The following is a 20,590-nucleotide window of genomic DNA, read 5'->3' as shown; positions in this document are numbered from 1 at the left end:
TTAGTAAACAAGCTATTGGAAGCTGAGTAACCGACGACTGTTTCATCGATTCAATTTCCTTAATTTCTGTTATTGTAAATTCTCACTCTAGTAAAATTTTAACTTAACTGAAGTATTAAATTTGTTATACAAAAATAGGAATGAGATAATTTATTTGTATGTAGTTGAAATTTGATTTTTTTTTATGGAGTAGAAGGACAAACGAGTGTACGGGTCACCTGGTGTTAAGTGATCGCCGCCCACACTCTCTTGTAATACCAGAATAATCACAAGAGCGTTGCCGGACTTTAAGGAAGGTGTACGCGCTTTTTTTGAAGGTACCCATGTCGTATCGTTCCGGAAACACCGCACAAGGAGGCTCATTCCAAAGCTTTCTAGTACGTGAAAGAAAACTCATTGAAAACCGCACTGTGGAGGACCGCCATACATCCAGATGGTGGGGATGATATCCTAACTTGTGGCGTGTCGTGCGAAGGTGGAATTCGGCGGCAGGAATCAGGTTAAACAGATCTTCGGAACACTTCCCATGATAAATGCGGTAGAAGACACACAATGAAGCGACGTCTCTACGCAATGCCAAGTGATCCAGCCGTTCACAGAGCACTGGGTCCCCGATAATAATTCGAGCTGCTCTGCGTTGCACGTGGTCAAATGGATCGAGCTGATACTGGGGTGCGCCAGACCAGAGATGACAGCAATCCTCCATGTGTGGCCGGACCTGCGCTTTGTAGAGCGCTAGAATGTGGGCCAGTATTGCCGTGCTCTATTGATGAAGCCCAGCTTCTTCGAAGCCAATTTGGCTTTGCCCTCCAGATGGCCACGGAATTGGCAATCGCACGAGATTTCGAGACCCAGTATTCCGATACTAGGCGAGGCTTTAAGGGAAGTGTTCTCGAAGAGCGGTGATACGACAAATAGGGTTTTTTTTGTGGTAAAAGCGCAAACTTGAGTCTTCTAGGGGTTAAATTGGACAAGGTTCAATTTACCCCATTCCGCGACATTCTCGATAAAGGACTCGATAGAAGACACAAGTTTCTCCCGGCACTGGTCGACGATTTCCCGAGAGAGACCTGCATGGCCCGTGTATACGGCATCACCAGTGCTGTCTTCTGCATATCAATGATATGTTGGACACCTCCAACTTGGAGAAGAAACAGCGTGCCGCACAGCCTTGGGGCACTCCAGCGTTCACGGGCTTAGGATTCGAGCAACCACCGGTGACAACGACTTGTATGCTGCGCCCAGTGAGGAAGCTGGAGGTCCACTTGCATAAGCTCTCGGGAAGCCCAAATGATGGAAGTTTTGAGAGGAGCGCCTTGTGCCGTACACGATCAAAGGCCATCGCTATATCCAGGCTAACTGCCAGGCCTTCCCCCTCAGTCGTTGATCAACTGGTGACCCTCTAGGTATACTAAAAGCTGCTACTTATTCTCCCCATGATTTTGGAGAGCAGGGAGGTGATAGCAATAGATCTGTAGTTCACCGGATCCGAACTGTCTCCTTTTTTTTGGTATCCGATGGACAAGGGCTGACTTTCATGAGTCAGGGACTACGCCTTTGAAATAAGAGTGCCAGAATAAACGCGTTAGCACCGGCGTCAACTCAGGTGCACACGTTCTGAGCACGATTGGAGAAATACCATCCGGCACGCTCGACTTCCGTCTTGACGTCGAACGAAAACACAGCTCGCCTAACAGTTTTCTGTCTGAACTGTACTTCAGGCATAGAGCTCTGACACCGTGGGATGGTCGGCGGTGTTTTACCGTTGTCGTCAAGAGTCGAGTTGGAGGCGAAAAGAGCGCACAGGAGCTCGGATTTCTCTTTTTCCGTATGGGCCAGGGTGTCATTCCTCATATGCAACGGCGGCATGGACGGCTGGCTGAAGTTACCAAGAGCAGCTTTCGACAACGACCAGAACTTGCGTGTTCCGGTCGGGTAACTGGAAAGCTGCTCACCGATTTTGACGACGTGCTTAGACTTCGCACGGGTGATTTGCCGCTTAAAATATCTGGAGGCACGGCTATATTTCCTCTTAAGAACTTTGCAGTTCGGTTCCTTTGTGCCCAGCGCCGCAACCCAAGTTCGATACGCCTGTTTTTTGCAATCAGATGCTGCTTTAACTGACGCATTGAACCAGGGCTGTGATCTGCCACCTATCGGCACTACAGAGCTTGGTATAAAAATATCCATGCCCTGCAGTATCACATCGGCTACTGAAACGGCGCAGGCACTAGGATCATCCAAAGGGAAATAATCCTTGCCCCAAGAGTAGCATGCAAAAAAGGAACGCATCCTATCCCAATCTGCTGACTTATAGTGCCAAACGCGGCGGGTCGCTGGTGGTCTGCGACGTTGGCGTTGTATGGGGACTACACTCCTGACCAGGCAATGGTCGGACGTTCCGAGAGGGGCTTCGACAGAGACCTGGTTACTATCGGGATGTGTAGTCAGCAGAAGATCCAATATTGACGGCATGTGGCTATCCACATCCGGGAGCCGCGTTGGCGACTCCACCAATTGGGACAGACCATACGCCAATGCAAAATTATGCACAGATCGCCCTGCGAAGTCTGTGGTACGTGATTCAAGCCATTCGGCATTGCGCCCGTTGAAATCACCCAAGACTACGATTTCAGCGCAGGGGATCTGTGTAAGCACGTCGTCAATTGCCGCTTGAACGCAGCCCATGAGATGATCGGTTTCTGCGTTACCACTATGGGACCTGTAAGCACACGCATAGATGCGGACGCGGTCCTCTAAATCTACGCGAGCCAGAGAGTAGCCAGATCCCTACCCTCAAAATTGCCGACACGGCGACAGCAGATATCCTCCCTAATGTACACACATACCCCGGCATGATGCAAAAAATTGTGCTCAATTTTGTACCCGGGGTACGTGAAATATGACGTATCGCTAGGTCGATATCTGCGTCTCCGTAAGGAAACACAAGGCCGGCTGCGCCATCTCAAGATGGTGGTGGACGGTGTTTAAGTTGGAGTGAATTCCCCTGATGTGACAAAAGTCCACATTAAGCGTGGAGCGGGGTGCCGTGGTGTTGCTGCCCTGTTTGTCCTGTGACATGCGCGGTACTGTGCCCTCCCCAGAATACGAGGGGCATGATTAGGTTAATATACCAAATAAAAAAATAATCTATAACATTTTCATCATCTGACTGGACGGATCGGAATATGGGCCAGTACAGGAGGTCTACTCGAAAAACGACAACGATATATTCGGAACGATACGATAATACTCCGAATTTATCGCAACTACCCTATTCTAACAAATGTTCGAATTCCTTATCGTTTATCGTTACCATAGTCTTATATTTTGATTTTTTTACGATGTTAGTGTGAATGAATCATGTGTAAACCTTGAAAAATCTTTAGTTTTTTCAAGGTTTAATATTTTTATTATTTAGTATTTATATTATCTGTGCTATGTCTACATAGGTACTAATGCTATTAACTATATACATGCATTGCCTTTAACAGAGTTTGGCAGGTTAAATTATAATGAAATAATCACACTGGTAAATAAATGGTAATTATATAAAAAAAGAAGAAGAAGTCTTGAATAATGTGTGCTTGTGATATATTTCATTATAATATAACCTGCCAAACTTTGTTAAAGGCAATACATGTATATAGTTTATAGTATTAATTTGTAGAATAGGAATATTGTTTGCTTAAATAAATGAATAAAATAAAATTAAAATAAAATTTTAAGTTGATGCCAAGTTAAACATATATATTACTACATTCAGTACTAAAAGTGCGGTCCGTTGTCTTAGTTGTCTACAAATATCAGCAAGAAATTTTTATTATACAGTTATGATAGAAAAGCATATTATACAGTTGGCATACTATTTGATATGACAAAAGCATTATAATATGATAAAGTCCAATATAAAATAATTTCTATTAAACTACAGGGAATAGGAATACATGGTTACATGTCTAATTTTGTTCATGATTCAAACAAAAGAAGCAATATAAGATCCCACGCTAAAATAGTAAATGCCTGTATACCACAAGGTAGTGTGATTGGATGTATCCTACACTAAGTATGAATCAACGAACCTTCGGAAAACAATAAATGACACATGTGTTATTTGCCGATGATGTATCTATACTTACCTCACACAGAACTAATAATACCACTATCAATCAATTACTAAGCCATATTCTCGACCAAACTTCATTCTGTATGAGCGACAATAATCTCGAAATTAATTTGAGGTCATTAATAATTAAGGTACAACACAATTATTATTTTAAAAGATATAGTCTTACCTCTAACCCCGTAATGGTTTATTGTCCCAACCAGATTTTAATGTATTTCTTTTATTATTAGTTATATTATGTATTCTGTCATATATCCTCACCATATCGGTATGATAGGTTCGAGTGAAAACAACACATATTACATAAAAATAATATATTATATAAAAATTGTAAGATTTCCGAGATGGAATGCAATTTAAGTTGAATAAAACATATGAAAAGAAATTACAGTCTCGAAGTTAAGAAGCTATTTCACATCACATTTCCACTGAGACCTTTAGAAAAAGGTATTTCTCATTATATTCAAGTCAGCTTTCAAAGTCATTATAAAAATGTTTTATTAAAGTTCATCGCATCCTTTTTGACTCTTTTATTCTAATTATTTAAATCTAACAGTACCTATATGTATGTATATTTGATGTTGACTTGTAGTACGATACTCACATAAATTGAGTTTATTAAAACACCACTTCAAAGCTATGAAGTGCCAAAACCATATTATCGACACTTACAAAAAAATGTGGGAAGTTTTTGATAAAAGCTATATTCAATACATTACATAAATTCCTTAACCAACTTATATTAACGTTCAAATTAAATGTAAGTATGGTTTCACCAACACGTAAGTCTTTAACTATAAATATTGTTAATGCAAAAGCTAATTACAATCCTTGCTATACACAAAATAAATCCCAGACAATCTAAACAAGATATTAACTCATATTTGACCAGAGGAGATAGGACGCTTTGGTATACACTGGTCACTAGAGACTTGGCTTGTTTGCTAAAATTCCTTTGACACATTAAACGACTGCAGGCTGTAATATTTGTCTCATATGATTTCATGTTCGCTGTTTCGTACATAAGGTATTATAACAACCTACTGTTTTTGATAAATATGTATTTCCCTACCCCACTCTAACTTGAGTGAAAGCTTTACCAGTGGGACTGCTTTGTACAGAATGCCGGCTAGATTATGCGTACCACAACTTCGCCTTTTTCTGCCGTGAAACAGTAATGTGTTAACATTATTATGTATCGGTCTGAAGGGCAGTGTAGCTATTATTGGGCTATATTATAAGGCAAATGAGACTGAAAGTCCTGCTCGTCTCGTCCCTTGTTATCATAAAAAAAAGGTTATATAAGAATATTAATTGTAAGGTAAGTAATAACTATTTTTGTATTTTTTCTTTCAGATGTGTGACACTTTGTAGGAAGTGCAAACTTTCATTATTCAAGTTCAATGGGTAGTATGTTATAGTTTAATTAAAGGAAAGAATGGAGTTGGCTTTTTAGTGAAAATTGAAATGAAAGAAAGAATTAAGCAATTTATAGGTATTTCTGATAGAATAGCAATATTGGTCGTAGAATTGCCAGGCTACAAAAAAGAATGGACAATATTTCAAATATATGCGCCACACGAACTAGCAACAGAAGAAGATAAAAATTTGTTTTATAAAACACTCACCTCTACATTGGAGAAAATCAAATACGACAATCTTATAATAATGGGGGATTTCAATAGTCAAATTGGAGAATATACCGAACGAGAAAAAGGAATCATGGGCCCGTATAGCTATGGCAAGAGGAATGATAATGGTAACAGATTAATCAATTTTGCTTTCGAATTCAATCTTACTATTACAAATACACTTTTTAAGAAAAACAAAAACAGAAAATGGACATGGGTCTCCCCTGATGCAACTACTTATAACGGAATTGATTTTATTCTTACAAACAGACCGCGAACATTCGAGAATATGGATGTCGTCAATAGTTTTAATTTTAGCTCTGATCATAGAATTCTAAGAGGAACTATGAAATCTAAAGAAACAAGATCCAGGTATATTAAAAAACCAAACAGAGGAAGAATATCGCTACTGATTTCAGAGAACGTATTGGACGATTTTGAAAAGAAACTTAAACAAGAAATATACAACAATAAAGATGAAACTATACAAAATAAATATGATATTCTAGAGAAGAATTTAATTGAATTCAAGGATAAGTTAATTAAACGTAAAGAAAAAAGGAATAACATTGGAAACGAAGCGTTGACACTATTGGATAAGAGAAAAGATTTGTTGGCTGATCGGAAAACTCATAAAAAAGAAATTCAAGACATAAGTAAAAAAATAAACGAAAGCATTAGAAAATATAAAAGGAAAGTGGCTACTGACACTATTATAGACCATATAGAAAAAACGGGTGGAGTGAAAAGGGCACAAAAATTTCTGGATCGTAACAAAAACTGGATTCCTAGATTGTTGAATACAAAAACAGAAACGTGTCAAACACCGAGAGAACATATATTAGAAATCGCAACTAACTTCTACAGCTCCTTGTACGAAGATCACGAAATAGAAACAACAGATTTTTATTACAGAACGACACAGTTTGAAGAACAAGTACCACCTATACTACAGAGTGAAGTCGAAAAAGCTATAAGATCTCAAAAAGACGACAAATCACCTGGAGAGGATAACATATGTAATGAAGTGATAAAAGGAACTCTTCGTAAAACAATAACACTAATAACAAATCTATATAATGAAATAATGAAGACAGAACAAATACCAAAACAGTGGACAGAAAATATAATTACATTACTTCATAAAAAAGGAGATACACAATTAATTGAAAACTATAGACCAATAAGCTTAATGCCCAACTTGTACAAAATATTTTCTAAAATTATTTTGAATAGAATAACCACAACATTAGATGAGTCGCAGCCAAGAGAACAAGCTGGTTTTAGAAACAAATTTTCAACGGTAGACCATATACATGTAATTAAACAACTTGTACAGAAATGTAATGAATATAACCAACCATATTATTTAGGATTCGTTGATTACAGTAAAGCATTCGACTCTATAAAACACAACTCTCTCTGGAATGCTCTAAAAATACAAGGAATTAACAGCAAATATATAAATTTAATAAAAGAAATTTATAAAAACAATAGAGCAAAAATTAAATTGGAAAGATTAGGACGAGAATTTATGATCAACAAAGGTGTGAGACAAGGAGATCCGCTATCACCCAAACTATTTTCGGCTGTTTTGGAACAAATCTTTCGAAAATTAGAATGGGAGGATCAGGGAATAAACATAGATGGTCAACGCCTACATCATTTAAGATTTGCGGACGACTTAATTATTATTGCCCAAGATCCTAGAACGCTCCAAAAAATGCTACAGGATTTGACCCAAGAAATCAAAATAGTGGGTTTGGATATTAACACTGAAAAAACCAAGATAATGACTAACAGATCACATGAACTTATAACAGTGGACCAAAATACTATCGAATATGTTGAAGAATATACGTATTTGGGCCAAATCATATCCCCCACAAACCTCATGGACAAGGAAATAGAGCAAAGAGTGGCAAGTTCTTGGAGAAGATACTGGTCTTTAAAAAATATAATGAAAACTAATGAGATCTCGCAAAAACTTAAGAGCAAAGTTTTCAATATGTGCATTACACCTTGCATGACATGTGGGTGCCAAACATGGTCCTTAACAAAGAAAAATATACAAAAATTGAAAGTGTGTCAACAAAGCATTGAAAGAAGCATGTTAAAGATCAAAAGGAAAGACAAGGTACGACTAACACAAATCAAGAAGAAAACGAAATTAGAAAGGATAGACAACACTATAAAAAGATTAAAATGGCGATGGGCAGGACACACCTTGAGAAGCAATATTGATAAATGGACAAAAAATATTATAGACTGGTATCCAAGACAAGGGAAAAGAAATCAAGGAAGACAACCCATTAGATGGGAAGATGATTTTAAAAAAGTGGCTGGACCAACGTGGAGACGATCTGCTCTGGACAGATCACAATGGAAATTTCTGGAGGAGGCCTATGTCGGAAGACAAGCGAACGATGATTAAAATATCACTTATATTAGATTATTACTTAGATAAGAATATTACTTAGATTATTATTACTTAGCTTAGAATATTACTTAGATTAGAATATTACTTAGTTTACAATATTATTTAGATTAGATTAGACTATATATATTGTATGAATCTTACATTGTTTGCAATAAAGGCTTATTCATTCATTCATTCATTCATGTTATAGTTTATAGGATTTACTCGTCGAGAATTACAGTGGATTTTTGAGCCGGGGCATTATCTTGATGGAACAATAAAGATTTTGCTTGTTTGTCTCTCTAATTTTGGCTTTTGATTTCATTTGCATATAAAGAGCCAGCAACAATAGATACAATATAGTCATTTCAATGATGATCGCCCCTTTAACATCCCAGAAAAAATAGTCCATAATTTTTAGAGCCTATGGCGTACAACCTATCATAAATTTCTTAGGGGTTGGTTTCTTTCAGGTCATAGACTAAAATTTTGTTCCTGAATCTTATGAAGAAGCAACTTTTATCATTGTTATAAGCCAAGCTAATCAATGTTAAGGATCTTGTTGTAAAAGTTTTTTCTATGGAAGAGGAGGACAAACAAGCATCTATATGCCTAAAAACCTAATGTTAAGTAATCACAGCGAAAACATGCTACTGCAACACCAGAAGAACCACAGGACGTTGCCGGCCTTTATTGAAGGTATCCATGTCGTATCGTAAGAACCACACAGGCAAGCTCATTCCACAGCTTTGTTTTACGTGAAAGTTAGTACCTTGAAAACCGCACTGTGGAGGAACACACATGCAGATGGTGGGGATGATATCCTAATTTGTGGCGTGTCAAGGTGGAATTTGGCGGTAGGAATCATGTCAAACAGCTCTTCAGAACACTTTCTGTGATAGATGCGGTAGAAGACACACAAAGAAGATTGGTAACAATCGAAATCCTTATTTTCCGGTTATAAAATTTTTGTGACGATCTTCTAAAATAATATTCAAAATAATTACAAAGAATATATGTATCGTTAAAGTTAATTAAGTATCCATCCCTACTTATACAAATTTATATTTAATGATGTAAGACTTGACTCGCTTTGTTTCATCCTCTGTTCGTCTCACATGGTTAGCATTTCTATGAATTGCATTGAAAACAGTATAAATCAGTAGAAATTGGCGTGCTGGCAATAGTATGGACTGAACGAAGATTCAACCTAGAGTATTGAGAGAAAGTTTCAAAGTTTTAATTTTTTTATGACATTAACGGACGAGACGAGCAGGAGGTCCAGCTGATGGTAATTAATACGTCCTGCCTATTACAATGCAGTGCCACCCAGTATTCTTGAAAACCCTAAAAATTCTGAGCGGCACCAAAATTGCGCTCGTCACCTTGAGACATTAGATGTTAAGTCTCATTTGCCCAGTAATTTCACAAGCACTGGCGCCCTTCAGACCAAAACAGAATAATTCTTACACAATATTGTTACACGGCAGAAAAAGGTGCCGTTGAGGTACATTATATGGATATTATTAAAAAGCGGTTATCATTTTAGCATTTAGCAAGGTTTTAATTTTTATTGCTTTAGGATAGCAAATGCAGGTATAAATTAAAAAAAATATCTGTACAAACTTGATCATCTTATTTATTCATATCAATATTTATAACAGTAATATTTCCACAATTTTAATCATCAGAATATTACAGTAATTCTATCTGGCTGAAGTAATCTTGACAGTAATTTCATTTACCCTGATCCTTAAGATTATTTCACGTATAACAATTTCGATGTTCAACATCAATGAAGATGAGAATCACTTCATAATTTTAATGTACTTACCTATCTATTGAAAGCTTAACTTAAACATACTACGAGGAATGATCTCACAGTTACTTACTTTTTACTTAAGTTTTCAGGCTGTTATAAACTTATTCAATAGGAATTAAATTATTTCCTTTATAACATTAACCTGACTTTTCCTAACCCAATTGTCATATTAATATCTCAAAAATAAAAATTATATAAGTATTCAGAAAAACACAATAACAGTATGATTATCAAATATGTTAATATTCCTGAGCAAATATACGTACTCTCCTGCAAAGTAATAAGAATATAAGAATGTAAAATAACTTACAAGTATAACTTAAAATTAAGGGATTATTTGTCATAATAATTATAACTATGAAATGGTTAACCACATATAAGCAAAGCATTGCTTAAAACATCTAAAACATAAATCACAGAAACTATCCTAAATTAAAATTAACAACAATAAAATATATCATATCTACCAAGATATGATATATAAATATGATATCCCATAATTTTTTAAATAAAGTTTTACTTTATTTAATTAACAACCAAAAAAGGAATTAATTTACGCTCGGGATAATTAATTTCCCAAATGTCACTCGATATTAATACGTTGACATATGATAATAAATATGCGCTTGAGAACAAAACATAAGTCACATATAATTGTCATAAGCAATTTAATTAAAGTTGTAAATTAAACTTAGGGATAAAAATAAAAATAAGAAGAAATCAAAATTCCACAGTTAATATATTATTTTGATATAGTTTATTCAATTACATATTTATATTTTAAAATTCATTATAATAATTAATTATTATTCATTTACATTTATTTGATAATCTTAAGATTACAGTAGATATTTACATACGTACAATCCGATATTGATAAAACTAACAATTGCGGGGAAACCGAAACATCTCATCCACTGCGCACTCCCTTGCATGGCAGCTGGTGTTTCTCCTGTCAACAAATATAACAATTACATTGTATTTCATCATGATACTGAAAATGTTGAAGATAGGCTGCATTTAGTGCTCGACCGACGGTCAGCGCTGACGTCGGTCAAGCGTAGTTTTAACAATGAAAACATATTATTATGATCGTGTTCAGTACAGCACCGATGAACTGCTACGCGCGCACAGCTACGTTGCGCTACGCTCGACCAACAGTCAGCGCTGACGCCTGTCATGCACTGAATCCAGCTTAAAACTTCTATGGACGTAACTTGAGAGCAACTTAAATTATTTTTGGATAGAAATAACGCTCTATAGTTTAATGATGCAGTTTCTGTTATTTAAAAACAGAAGCTAACTATAAAATGTTCTGAGTGTATCTGATACAATAGGCGGACGTTAATTTCATTTTTTTTAACAAAGTTAATGAAATTGAAAATTATATTATAACTGAGAGTAATAACAACAAACTTTATTTAAATTATAAAATAACGCAGGTATAAGTTAAATAAAATGTCAGAGTCCTAGGACCACATTACTCTTCCACGTACTACAAAGTTGTGGAATGAGCTTTCTTGTACGGTGTTTCCAGGACAATACAAAGTCTCCCACTTTCTGTCTCCCCCTTGAAAAAAAGCGCGTACATATTTCCAAAAGGCCGGCAGTACGTACGTTTGTCCTCCTCTTCCATAAAAAAAACAAGTCTGCATATAATTTTATTGTTCTATACCGTTTCCGATAAACGAAAAGTTCTAACATTAAAATAATTTAACGTAGCGTATCATTTACAATTAATACAGTATGGTATTATTGTCATTAATCGTAGCATCCAATAAAGACAAACGACTATACAACATACGCCTCAACAAAGTATAAAATTTAAATTGAAATAAACGCTAGATTTTCTAACGAAAAAATCTAGTAAAGTTATTTTTGCTTCAGCAATTAAACAACATGTCTCTATATTTCACAAATTCACGTCCAATGTTACAAATGATAAATTGCTTTATGATTTTATTGACGGTACGAATTTTATGTTTAAAAAAATCACGTTCCGCCATTTAAATGCTATTCGCGTCACGAGCTTTGGGAATATATTATGCTTACGTGAGCTTTGAAATCAAATTTAAATCATTCGGAATGCTCTTTCAAATCAAATAAACCAAGTTTGAAACTTCAAATTGAGTGAGCGATGCGCTTTAGTTGAATTCTCGCTGCGGAGTTTGAACATATTGATATGAAACTTATTACCACACGCAGTGAAAATGTTCATGAATTTAAAATGTAATCTAATGATGTTTTCTTTCATTTCATCAATCCTTTTAGTTTACATGCTTTACCAGAACTTAATAACTAACTTAATCTTTATGCCATACAACTAAAAATACATTGGTGTAGGCTAACTCATAGTAATTTAACAGGCTTACTTTTTATTTACCCTTGCTAGAAATAGGAACAATAGTCTTCAGTTTTAGATCTCTAATAATAGTAAAATAAAAAAAAAATTATTACCATACAAAATTGCATAATTAAATTAAATTTAAAAATATAAAATCTTATAATATTATTGTTAGTAACCTTAACTTAAGCCTTATAAGAATTTAATACGTGAAAAAGTTTTATGTTAGTAAGTTTTTGTTTATTTAATAATAATTAATGAATTAATTAAAAGTATGGGCCCCTCTTTGGGTGAAGGCTATCTCCATTTTCTTTCATACTATACGGACTTTGTCCAATGTCAGCCAGTCTTTTCCAGCGTATTCCATTACATCATCAGCCCACCTCTTACACGGTCTTCCAACTTTTATAATGCCCATCGACCCTTTCCATCCCTTTCGTTGTCTGTATCGTCCATCTCTTGTCTGTGAGTTGTGATATATGACCGGAACTTTGCCATTTTAGTTTCAATGGGTGCATCTTTTGATTTTGTTCATTGTCTGATCAGAACATTTCTTATCTTTTAAATTTTTCTTATTTTTAATATGTTTCTTTCTATTGCTTTCTGTTTCATTCTATTTTTTTGTTTTATTTCATTCGTGAAAGTCCATGTTTGACATCCAAGACAATGAAAAGATTAAACTCCTTAAATGGAACTCTTCCCTATTATTTAAAGCAACACATTATTGCATTATTGAATTAAATATTTGTGACCAATACTCTAACAGAAAAACCAAGCCCTAGGACACAAAGGAATAATTTTATGATATTACCTTGATTAGACTCTTTAAAGAGAAGCTAAAGCTAATGATAATCATCTTCCAAAATGTATGAAATATTTCAATAAGCTGGGAATTCAACACCCGTAGAGTCTATTAATATAAAATACTAGTCCATAAGATGCAGATTTGAGAACCATTCAAGCGAAAAATATGACGGTTTCAACAAACAAATTTCAAATCGACCGTACAACGAGTACCGTACAACTATTAAAGCATTGAAAAGCGGGTTGCATATTTCAGCTTGAGTTGGAGAATCAAATGCTTCAATATAATAGCAACATTCAGTTAAATGCTTTTTCATTTTATTATCGTCTATAATGCAGTAGAAGTGACCAGACTAGCAGTGACTGCATCTGGGCTTATTTTTTTTCTGTAATATCTGTCCCTGATAATGATCTATGTCGTAACACATCACAATAAACGTACAGAATCATTATGTTGAAATTTATTTTGTGTGTACGTTACACATATAACCGTGTTTTTTTTTTGCGATAGTTGTGAATTTGAGAGTTGAACAAGACAAACCAAGATTAACTGTCAGTGCGACACTCGAACAGTTGGCTCAGTTTGTATTAGCTCTCGGATGGAACACGAGAGGCGCGGGTTCAAGTCCCGCATCGTGCATAAATTTTGGCAAGCAACATATAAGTTCGGGAGAAAACTCTTTTCGCACATAGTATGTATAATCTTACAATAAAATGTTTTTGATTATAGTTGGCTATTCATAAAAATGAATCAAAAGATAAGAAAAAGAAACGGATTAGTAAAGTGTTTTTCCAGATATCTTTCTTTTTGAAGAAATTCATATTCATATTTTAAAACCTTATTACAGAAAAATGCAGCGCAAGCTGCGGACAAAATTTGTGCCGTTTATCTGATGCAATGTCAGTAAGAATAGCACGAAGTTCGTTTAAGTGTTTTCAATACGTGCATTTTGTTGTCAAACATACTCATCGCTCTAGTTGCCCTGTTACAAAATGAATGCCATTCACAAGTAACGACATTGCTTAAGATCTGGGAGTTGACCACAAAACAGTTTTGAACTATTTGAATAAATCTAGGTGTACAACAAGCTCGTAATGTTGAGTACGAGTTGACTGAAAAACCTCGTGAAGCGTGTACTCATTAGCGACTCCTAATGGTGATGTAATAAAATCAAACCGTTTTTGATAATATTGATATCTGATGATAAACAATAGATCACCTATGAAAATAACGTCCTAAAAACGTCGTGGTCGTTGGCCACGCTCCACAGACTAAAACAAAAAAACTATAGTTAATTCGAAATAAGGAGATGCTGTATATGAATGGAAGGGTTCATTATAAGTTTTACTGCCAAGCAGAAGAAGGAGAGATTAAAGCAAGGATATGAGAGCAAAGATATGAAAGCAAGCAGCCGGAATTGTTTAATTGAAGATACGTAGACTTTCATCACGATAACACTAGACCACACACATCCTTAGCCACTTAGCAAAAACGAGAAGGAGGGTGTTCAAGTCTTGAACCGGTTAGCGCGGAGAGGCGCAGGGCGCGCGGGCAGGTGCGGGCGCAGCTCTCCGTGTCCAACAATGCTTCAGCGACGGTCATTCATTCATCACGTATCAAGACATCATATTATTAATTTAACAATAAATTATTAAAGTCATGTTATAACCAAGGCGTCTACTCTTCTTCCCATTTACACGCCCATCCAGAGGGAGGGAGAAGACATCCACCATGCAGCACTGCTTTGGTATCTTCAAAATTCTTTAATCAGTATCAAGTTAACATCAACATAGGACTGCAAAAGGTACGTGTTGTGTTTTTTTGATTAGAACTTCTCATATTTATTCACCAACGGGATCATATCACTACGCTACAAGATGGCATATAGTCATCAAAGCATATAGTAATAGGGGTTATAGTATGAAATTGCCATTTTATATTTATATATGCTTCGAATTGACATAGAACCTTCATGGTTTTAGATTTTTGAGTGAAACTTTTTTCACATAGTCCCTATGTAGTTTTTTTTTAAATGTGCAACATTCTATTATTTATGATATTGATATTTTTGATTATCGTATTTAAGTTGTTTTTTTTTTATGCAGCTTAGACAAGAAAGGTGGATACTTCGAAAATTTGAGTGATTTTTGAATACGAGTTCCGATGCGGAACAAACGCGGCAGAAACAGCTCACAATATCAATGTTGTGTTTGGAGAGGAGACTGCTAATGAATGCACCGTGCGATTTTGTTTTAAACGCTTTCGTGATGGAAACCTTTATTTGAAGAACGAACCACGTGGAAGACCACCCAGGTGAATAAATTGAAAGAGATGGTGGAATCCGATCTAAGCCAAACTACCCAGGCATTAGTGGCATGGTTTAACGTAACTTTACCAACAATATTGACTAATTAGCGTCAAATCAATAAAATAAATAAATATGTAAAATGGATGCCTCATGATTTCACTGATCTGCAGAAAGAAACGCGTGTTGAAACTTGTAGTGCCTGTTGAATCGATAACGAAATAAAGGAATATTGGATAACCGTAAGCGAAAAATGCAATGTCAGGTCAAATGCTGCAACATTGTGTGGACTTCATCCAGCACGAGTCACCCTCCGTATTCGCCAGACATTGCTCGAATGGAATAAATTTTTTTCGTGATTTGGACAATTTTCTATATTACGGTACCCATGTCATTCCGCCCTGGAAATGTAGTGTTCGTAATATAATTTAATGTTTAACTTAAATTTGATTGTAATGTAATTTCTGTTGTGTCCACTTATTATTTTTTTACTGTATTTGGTGAATGATGTGTACAATTTTAATTGGATCTCAGTATCATAAAAATATGCTGTAATTGTTATTAGATGATAATTTTATCTTGTTGTCTGTTATTGTACCTAATTGTAAATAAATAAATAAACACCGCACAAGGAACTTCATTCCACAACTTAGTTGTTCAGGGAAGAAGTTCCTTGAACTGTGGAGGAACGCCACACATCCAGTTGGTGGGGATGATATCCTAATTTGTAGCGTATCATGCGGAGGTGAAATTCGGCGGCATGAATCAGGTCAGACAGCTCTTTGGAACACTCCCCGTGATAGAATGCGGTAGATTTAATCAATAAATTACTAATATACACATACTATCATGGTATATTTAATATTTCCATGTAAGCCAAGTTGTGCTTTACTCGGGGTTTACATACGAAATCAATTCATCCTACAATTTTTTTGACAATTTAATCTGCAGGATTCTTAAAAACAGTGTATTGATAGGAAAGACAATGTTTTAAAAATACGTGTTATTTTATATCGCCCACTCCGCCATCTCTTCACATTATTGAACTTTACTCATGGGAAATCAACTTGAAAGAATTCCGATTCCCGAATCTATAAAACAGGGCATTGTTTAAAAGAACACGTACTTACCTGAATAAACCTTAATTTACGTACGTTGTTTCGTACTTTATAAATAAATTATTTCATTCATGTTCTACGTGGCCGTATTTAAAACTTTATATTAATAATGATAATATTTATAACGTCGTATACAGATTGCGATCTTTAAGTGTGACGTGGCAATTACTCCGTAACTATTGCAGATATCAAAAACCTTAAAACGAATTTTAAAAAATCAAACGAATTATCCAAAATTTTGCCATTTCGCATGAGATTAGTAGAAAGGTTTTAGTTTCCTTATTTTAATAGGGTATTTTAGGAATAACCACATAGGTCACACTCGTTAAGTGTGACCTATGTGGTTATTCCTAAATTACAATCTGTATAATTTGTTGCTGCACGTGATATTTTAGATGCCGATTGATATTGGAGCCATCAAAATATTTTATCATTTCATTCATTCATTCCATACAAAAATCCAGATAATTGGAACATTGACTATTGGTTATGTTTGTATTAATATCTCCTTAATATCACGTTCTTAATTTTCTTTTTCGTTACCAGTTAAAACGTGGACTCGAACTGAGGCTGTGAGAGCATTATCAGGGACACACTGATAAGCGCCGGCGTCTGAAGTTCTCGCTGCTTGAACAAGGAGCCTGCTACTGCTATGTGTTCCCTTCTCTGTCACAAGGGAGATGCCACCACGTGTAGAATCGAAGTTTATTGTCTGCGAAAAAAGAAATACTTTAAGCATTTTAACACTTTAACATTCAAGATACTACTGTTTTAATCAAACTATGTATATGCAAAATATTATTACACAAAAGGACATAATTTTATTTATTTATTTATTTAAAGGTTTTTATACATAATACCGTTTTACATTTACTGTAAATTATTTATTTGATATTGTTTATAATATATATAATACTTGTGTCAAAATGTTAGTTGCGTGCACGCATTACAATGTCACTCAGGCCGTTAAATTATTAGAAATGAAGTCGGTTGACAATCTACGTTTGATTATAATATCACGACTTTGACAATATATCTGTGATATATACACAATGAATAGTAGAATGACAAAGTTGAGTCTTGGCAGTAATATACTGTTATCTATTAGAGCAGAAAGTCATTCAGTTATATAGCAATATTATTCCGTGTTTGATTACACACAATTTAAAATTTCATTATCTATTTCATGAGATTAAATCGTTTAAATATTATAATAGTGTTCTTTTTAACAATTAATGGTGATTTAGTTAAAAAATGTATTAAACATAATTTTATCAATGCATAATACAAAAATATTGTAAACAAGACTGTTTCATATGAAACAAATTGAACACGTTGGCACTACAGCTTGGAGCTCGTAATTAAAATCTGTTAGGTGAAGTAAGAGTATGACTTCAATACAAAGACTAATGGGGACTTCATTAATTTCAATAGTGCTTTTGAACTGAATGTACTCGACTTTTAACTTTAGACTAGACTATAGGCAATAAGTGCTTTTATATTAAACATTTTTCAACAGTCCCGGAATAATATGAATGAGGTGTCATTCGATGTGGAATAGAGTCTGGTTGTTATTAGAAAAATCTAAGAATGAACTAAAGTGTATATCGAAAGAGACTTTATAAACAACATAGGTTTACATAACTGATGAACTGTCGCATCAATAAAGTTTTACATCAAATATAAGCATTGTGCTAGGAGTGTTAGAATAAGCTACCACATAGATATACATTTTTATATTCTAATCCAAAAACTTTTTTAACAGACGAAACCTAAACTGTACATATTATATGTGCATGGTTGTTATATAGCTGTCTATTATATTTTAATGCCTTTGTTCATTTCCCCTTAGCGTACAGCTAGGTCGAGTTTCGAATCTAATAGTCGACTCTATGCTGTATGTATGTCTCACTGTTCAAGATCCATTCGAAAAAAAAATTATATGAAGGTAGGTATACTACTACAAATTTAAATAGTTTTTAATTATTTTTACTTATGAATTGAAAAAAATATTTTGCTGGAGAACAGAGAAAGTTTTAATAGATACTCCGTTTGTTTTAATTTATAACAACAACACAATGCATATATACTAAGTAACCTTATTTCTAACAGAAAGAATTTTACAACACGCAAATATATTAAAGTACATACATGTAAAAAAATATAGAACACGTTACAGTTTTGTGATCATTTTGCTTACAATTGTGTCTAAATACAGCGTGGAGCCACAATGGTGACATTAAATGAACGCATGGATGAGCTACTTAGCAGTAACCAAAAAAAAATTTATAATTCACCCATATAAATCAATTTTCCTTAATATCATTTCATAACAACGTGTAAGTAATGTATCGCACTAGAATAGCACCACCACATCTCCTCCCGAGGGTGGATTGGCGACAGTACCACCACCATCAACTGCGATCGCCAGCCCACCTGCCAAGCATGGCGATTATGGCAAAACCCCCCAAAAAACACGATAGACAATATAAGACTGTGGCCCCCAGTCCTCCGGCGGCCCCGCTCGTGGTGGCCACGGTAGCAGCCACATAAGTGACGGGGCAGGGGGTGCTAAGAATCTCCGCGTGTGGCAGCGCTACCACAAATGAAGACCACTGGGCCTGGCAATAAATACAATGTCAAGACACTGCGGACTGACGAGAAGTTTGAGGAACTTGAGGATGCTTTGAGCAGATTACGATGGGATGTTGTCTACGATGGGTTCTCTGAGGTCCGAAGACAGGGTAAGGACTCGGTAATCCTAATTCCGGACAAATCTCAGACTTAATTTTCAAAGCGATTTATGTTAGACGTCAAATGGGCCTTCAGTCCCCGGACGATGATTTCTGAAACTGAACTGTACTCTCAAAATTGTTGACGAGTACGTCTTGAACCTTACCGTACTTACCTTGGATAAACGATCCAGGTTGGCAGGTCTAATTTCGTGAAAGACGTCACTCGTCGAATCCAACAGTATCTGAAGACGAAGATTTTCAAACAGTGTGTGTTGCCAGTGATGACTTACGGTACGCACATGTGGTCGCTAACTATGGCCCTGATGAGAAAGCTCATAGTCGCTCAGAGGGCAATGGAGTAGGCTAATCTCAGATTTTCCCTGCGAGATCGAATCAGCAATAGGAGATCCATAGTAGAACCAAAGTCACCAACATAGCCCAACGCACCGGATTCGATCGCCGGAACACGGCAGCGCAGGACCGATGGTCGTGGAGATTTTCGATCTCCGAGAAGTCTTCCGGCTGATTATGATATGTAACTAATGTAGTAGCAACGCGCTAGCGTAGACACTGACAGGTTCTTGCCCCACGTAGCCACGTAGCCATTCAGAACTCGTAGGTGCGTAGCGCTAATGTAATAATGCTCAAGATTAAGTTTTATAATATTATTATATATAGTTAAATTGTTTGAAAATTTCTGATTTATTTTAATTTTAAATTTATATTTTATGATTACGGTTAAGTATTTCTACCCATGTACATATATTTCATGCATGTTGATCCTTGAAAATTCTCAAATCAGCTTCCACCGGTATTAATATTGAGTTTTTAAAGTAAATACACAATCAGTAAGTAGTACACACATATTTTTTTAATTATTTTCTTAATATTTATAATTAAATAGATGTTATGATGATTATTATTATTATAAGCATCTACAAAGACGTATTCCAAACTCCATCAATCGAAAACATACATAAGATTAATGGAGACTAATGATCAAAGTTGAGAGTCACTGAGGCAAACACTTAAATAGTTTTAAAACTCATTTGCGTCTACGCTACACTATTTGTTGACTACACGAAGCAATTAACAAGCCACAAACAAAATAATTAAAACTAACATTGTGCGATCAAATTGAAACTGCGCTTTTGTGTAGTTTGCTTATTAGCTTTTTGTTAAGTGAGTTAACGTAAACAAACATGGAAGAGATTGCTAGCCACTTAAGTTTTGTGTAAAATAAACGGATCTGTTAAATATAATATGTAATAGGAAAAGGCAACAT

General features: G+C 35.3%; 1 protein-coding gene across 2 annotated transcripts in view; it reads right to left on the bottom strand.

Annotated features, from left to right (window-relative positions):
• Positions 1-10,432: 10,432 nt before the first annotated feature.
• Positions 10,433-20,590, bottom strand: part of LOC126968027 (zwei Ig domain protein zig-8-like) — a 63,946-nt gene continuing 53,788 nt past the window's right edge. For both annotated transcript variants that reach the window (XM_050812810.1, XM_050812811.1), the window contains 2 exons: positions 17,114-17,282; positions 10,433-10,950 (listed from right to left, as the gene is read on the bottom strand). In XM_050812810.1, coding sequence (XP_050668767.1) covers positions 10,838-10,950; positions 17,114-17,282 — 282 coding nt within the window. In that variant the 3' untranslated portion in view covers positions 10,433-10,837. The remainder of the gene's footprint in view (positions 10,951-17,113; positions 17,283-20,590) is intronic.

This window comes from Leptidea sinapis, chromosome 14, assembly GCF_905404315.1.
Source record: "Leptidea sinapis chromosome 14, ilLepSina1.1, whole genome shotgun sequence".
NCBI lineage: Eukaryota > Metazoa > Arthropoda > Insecta > Lepidoptera > Pieridae > Leptidea > Leptidea sinapis.
The sequence above is the reverse complement of the archived record's forward strand: the minus strand, read 5'-3'. Positions and strand labels throughout refer to the sequence as shown.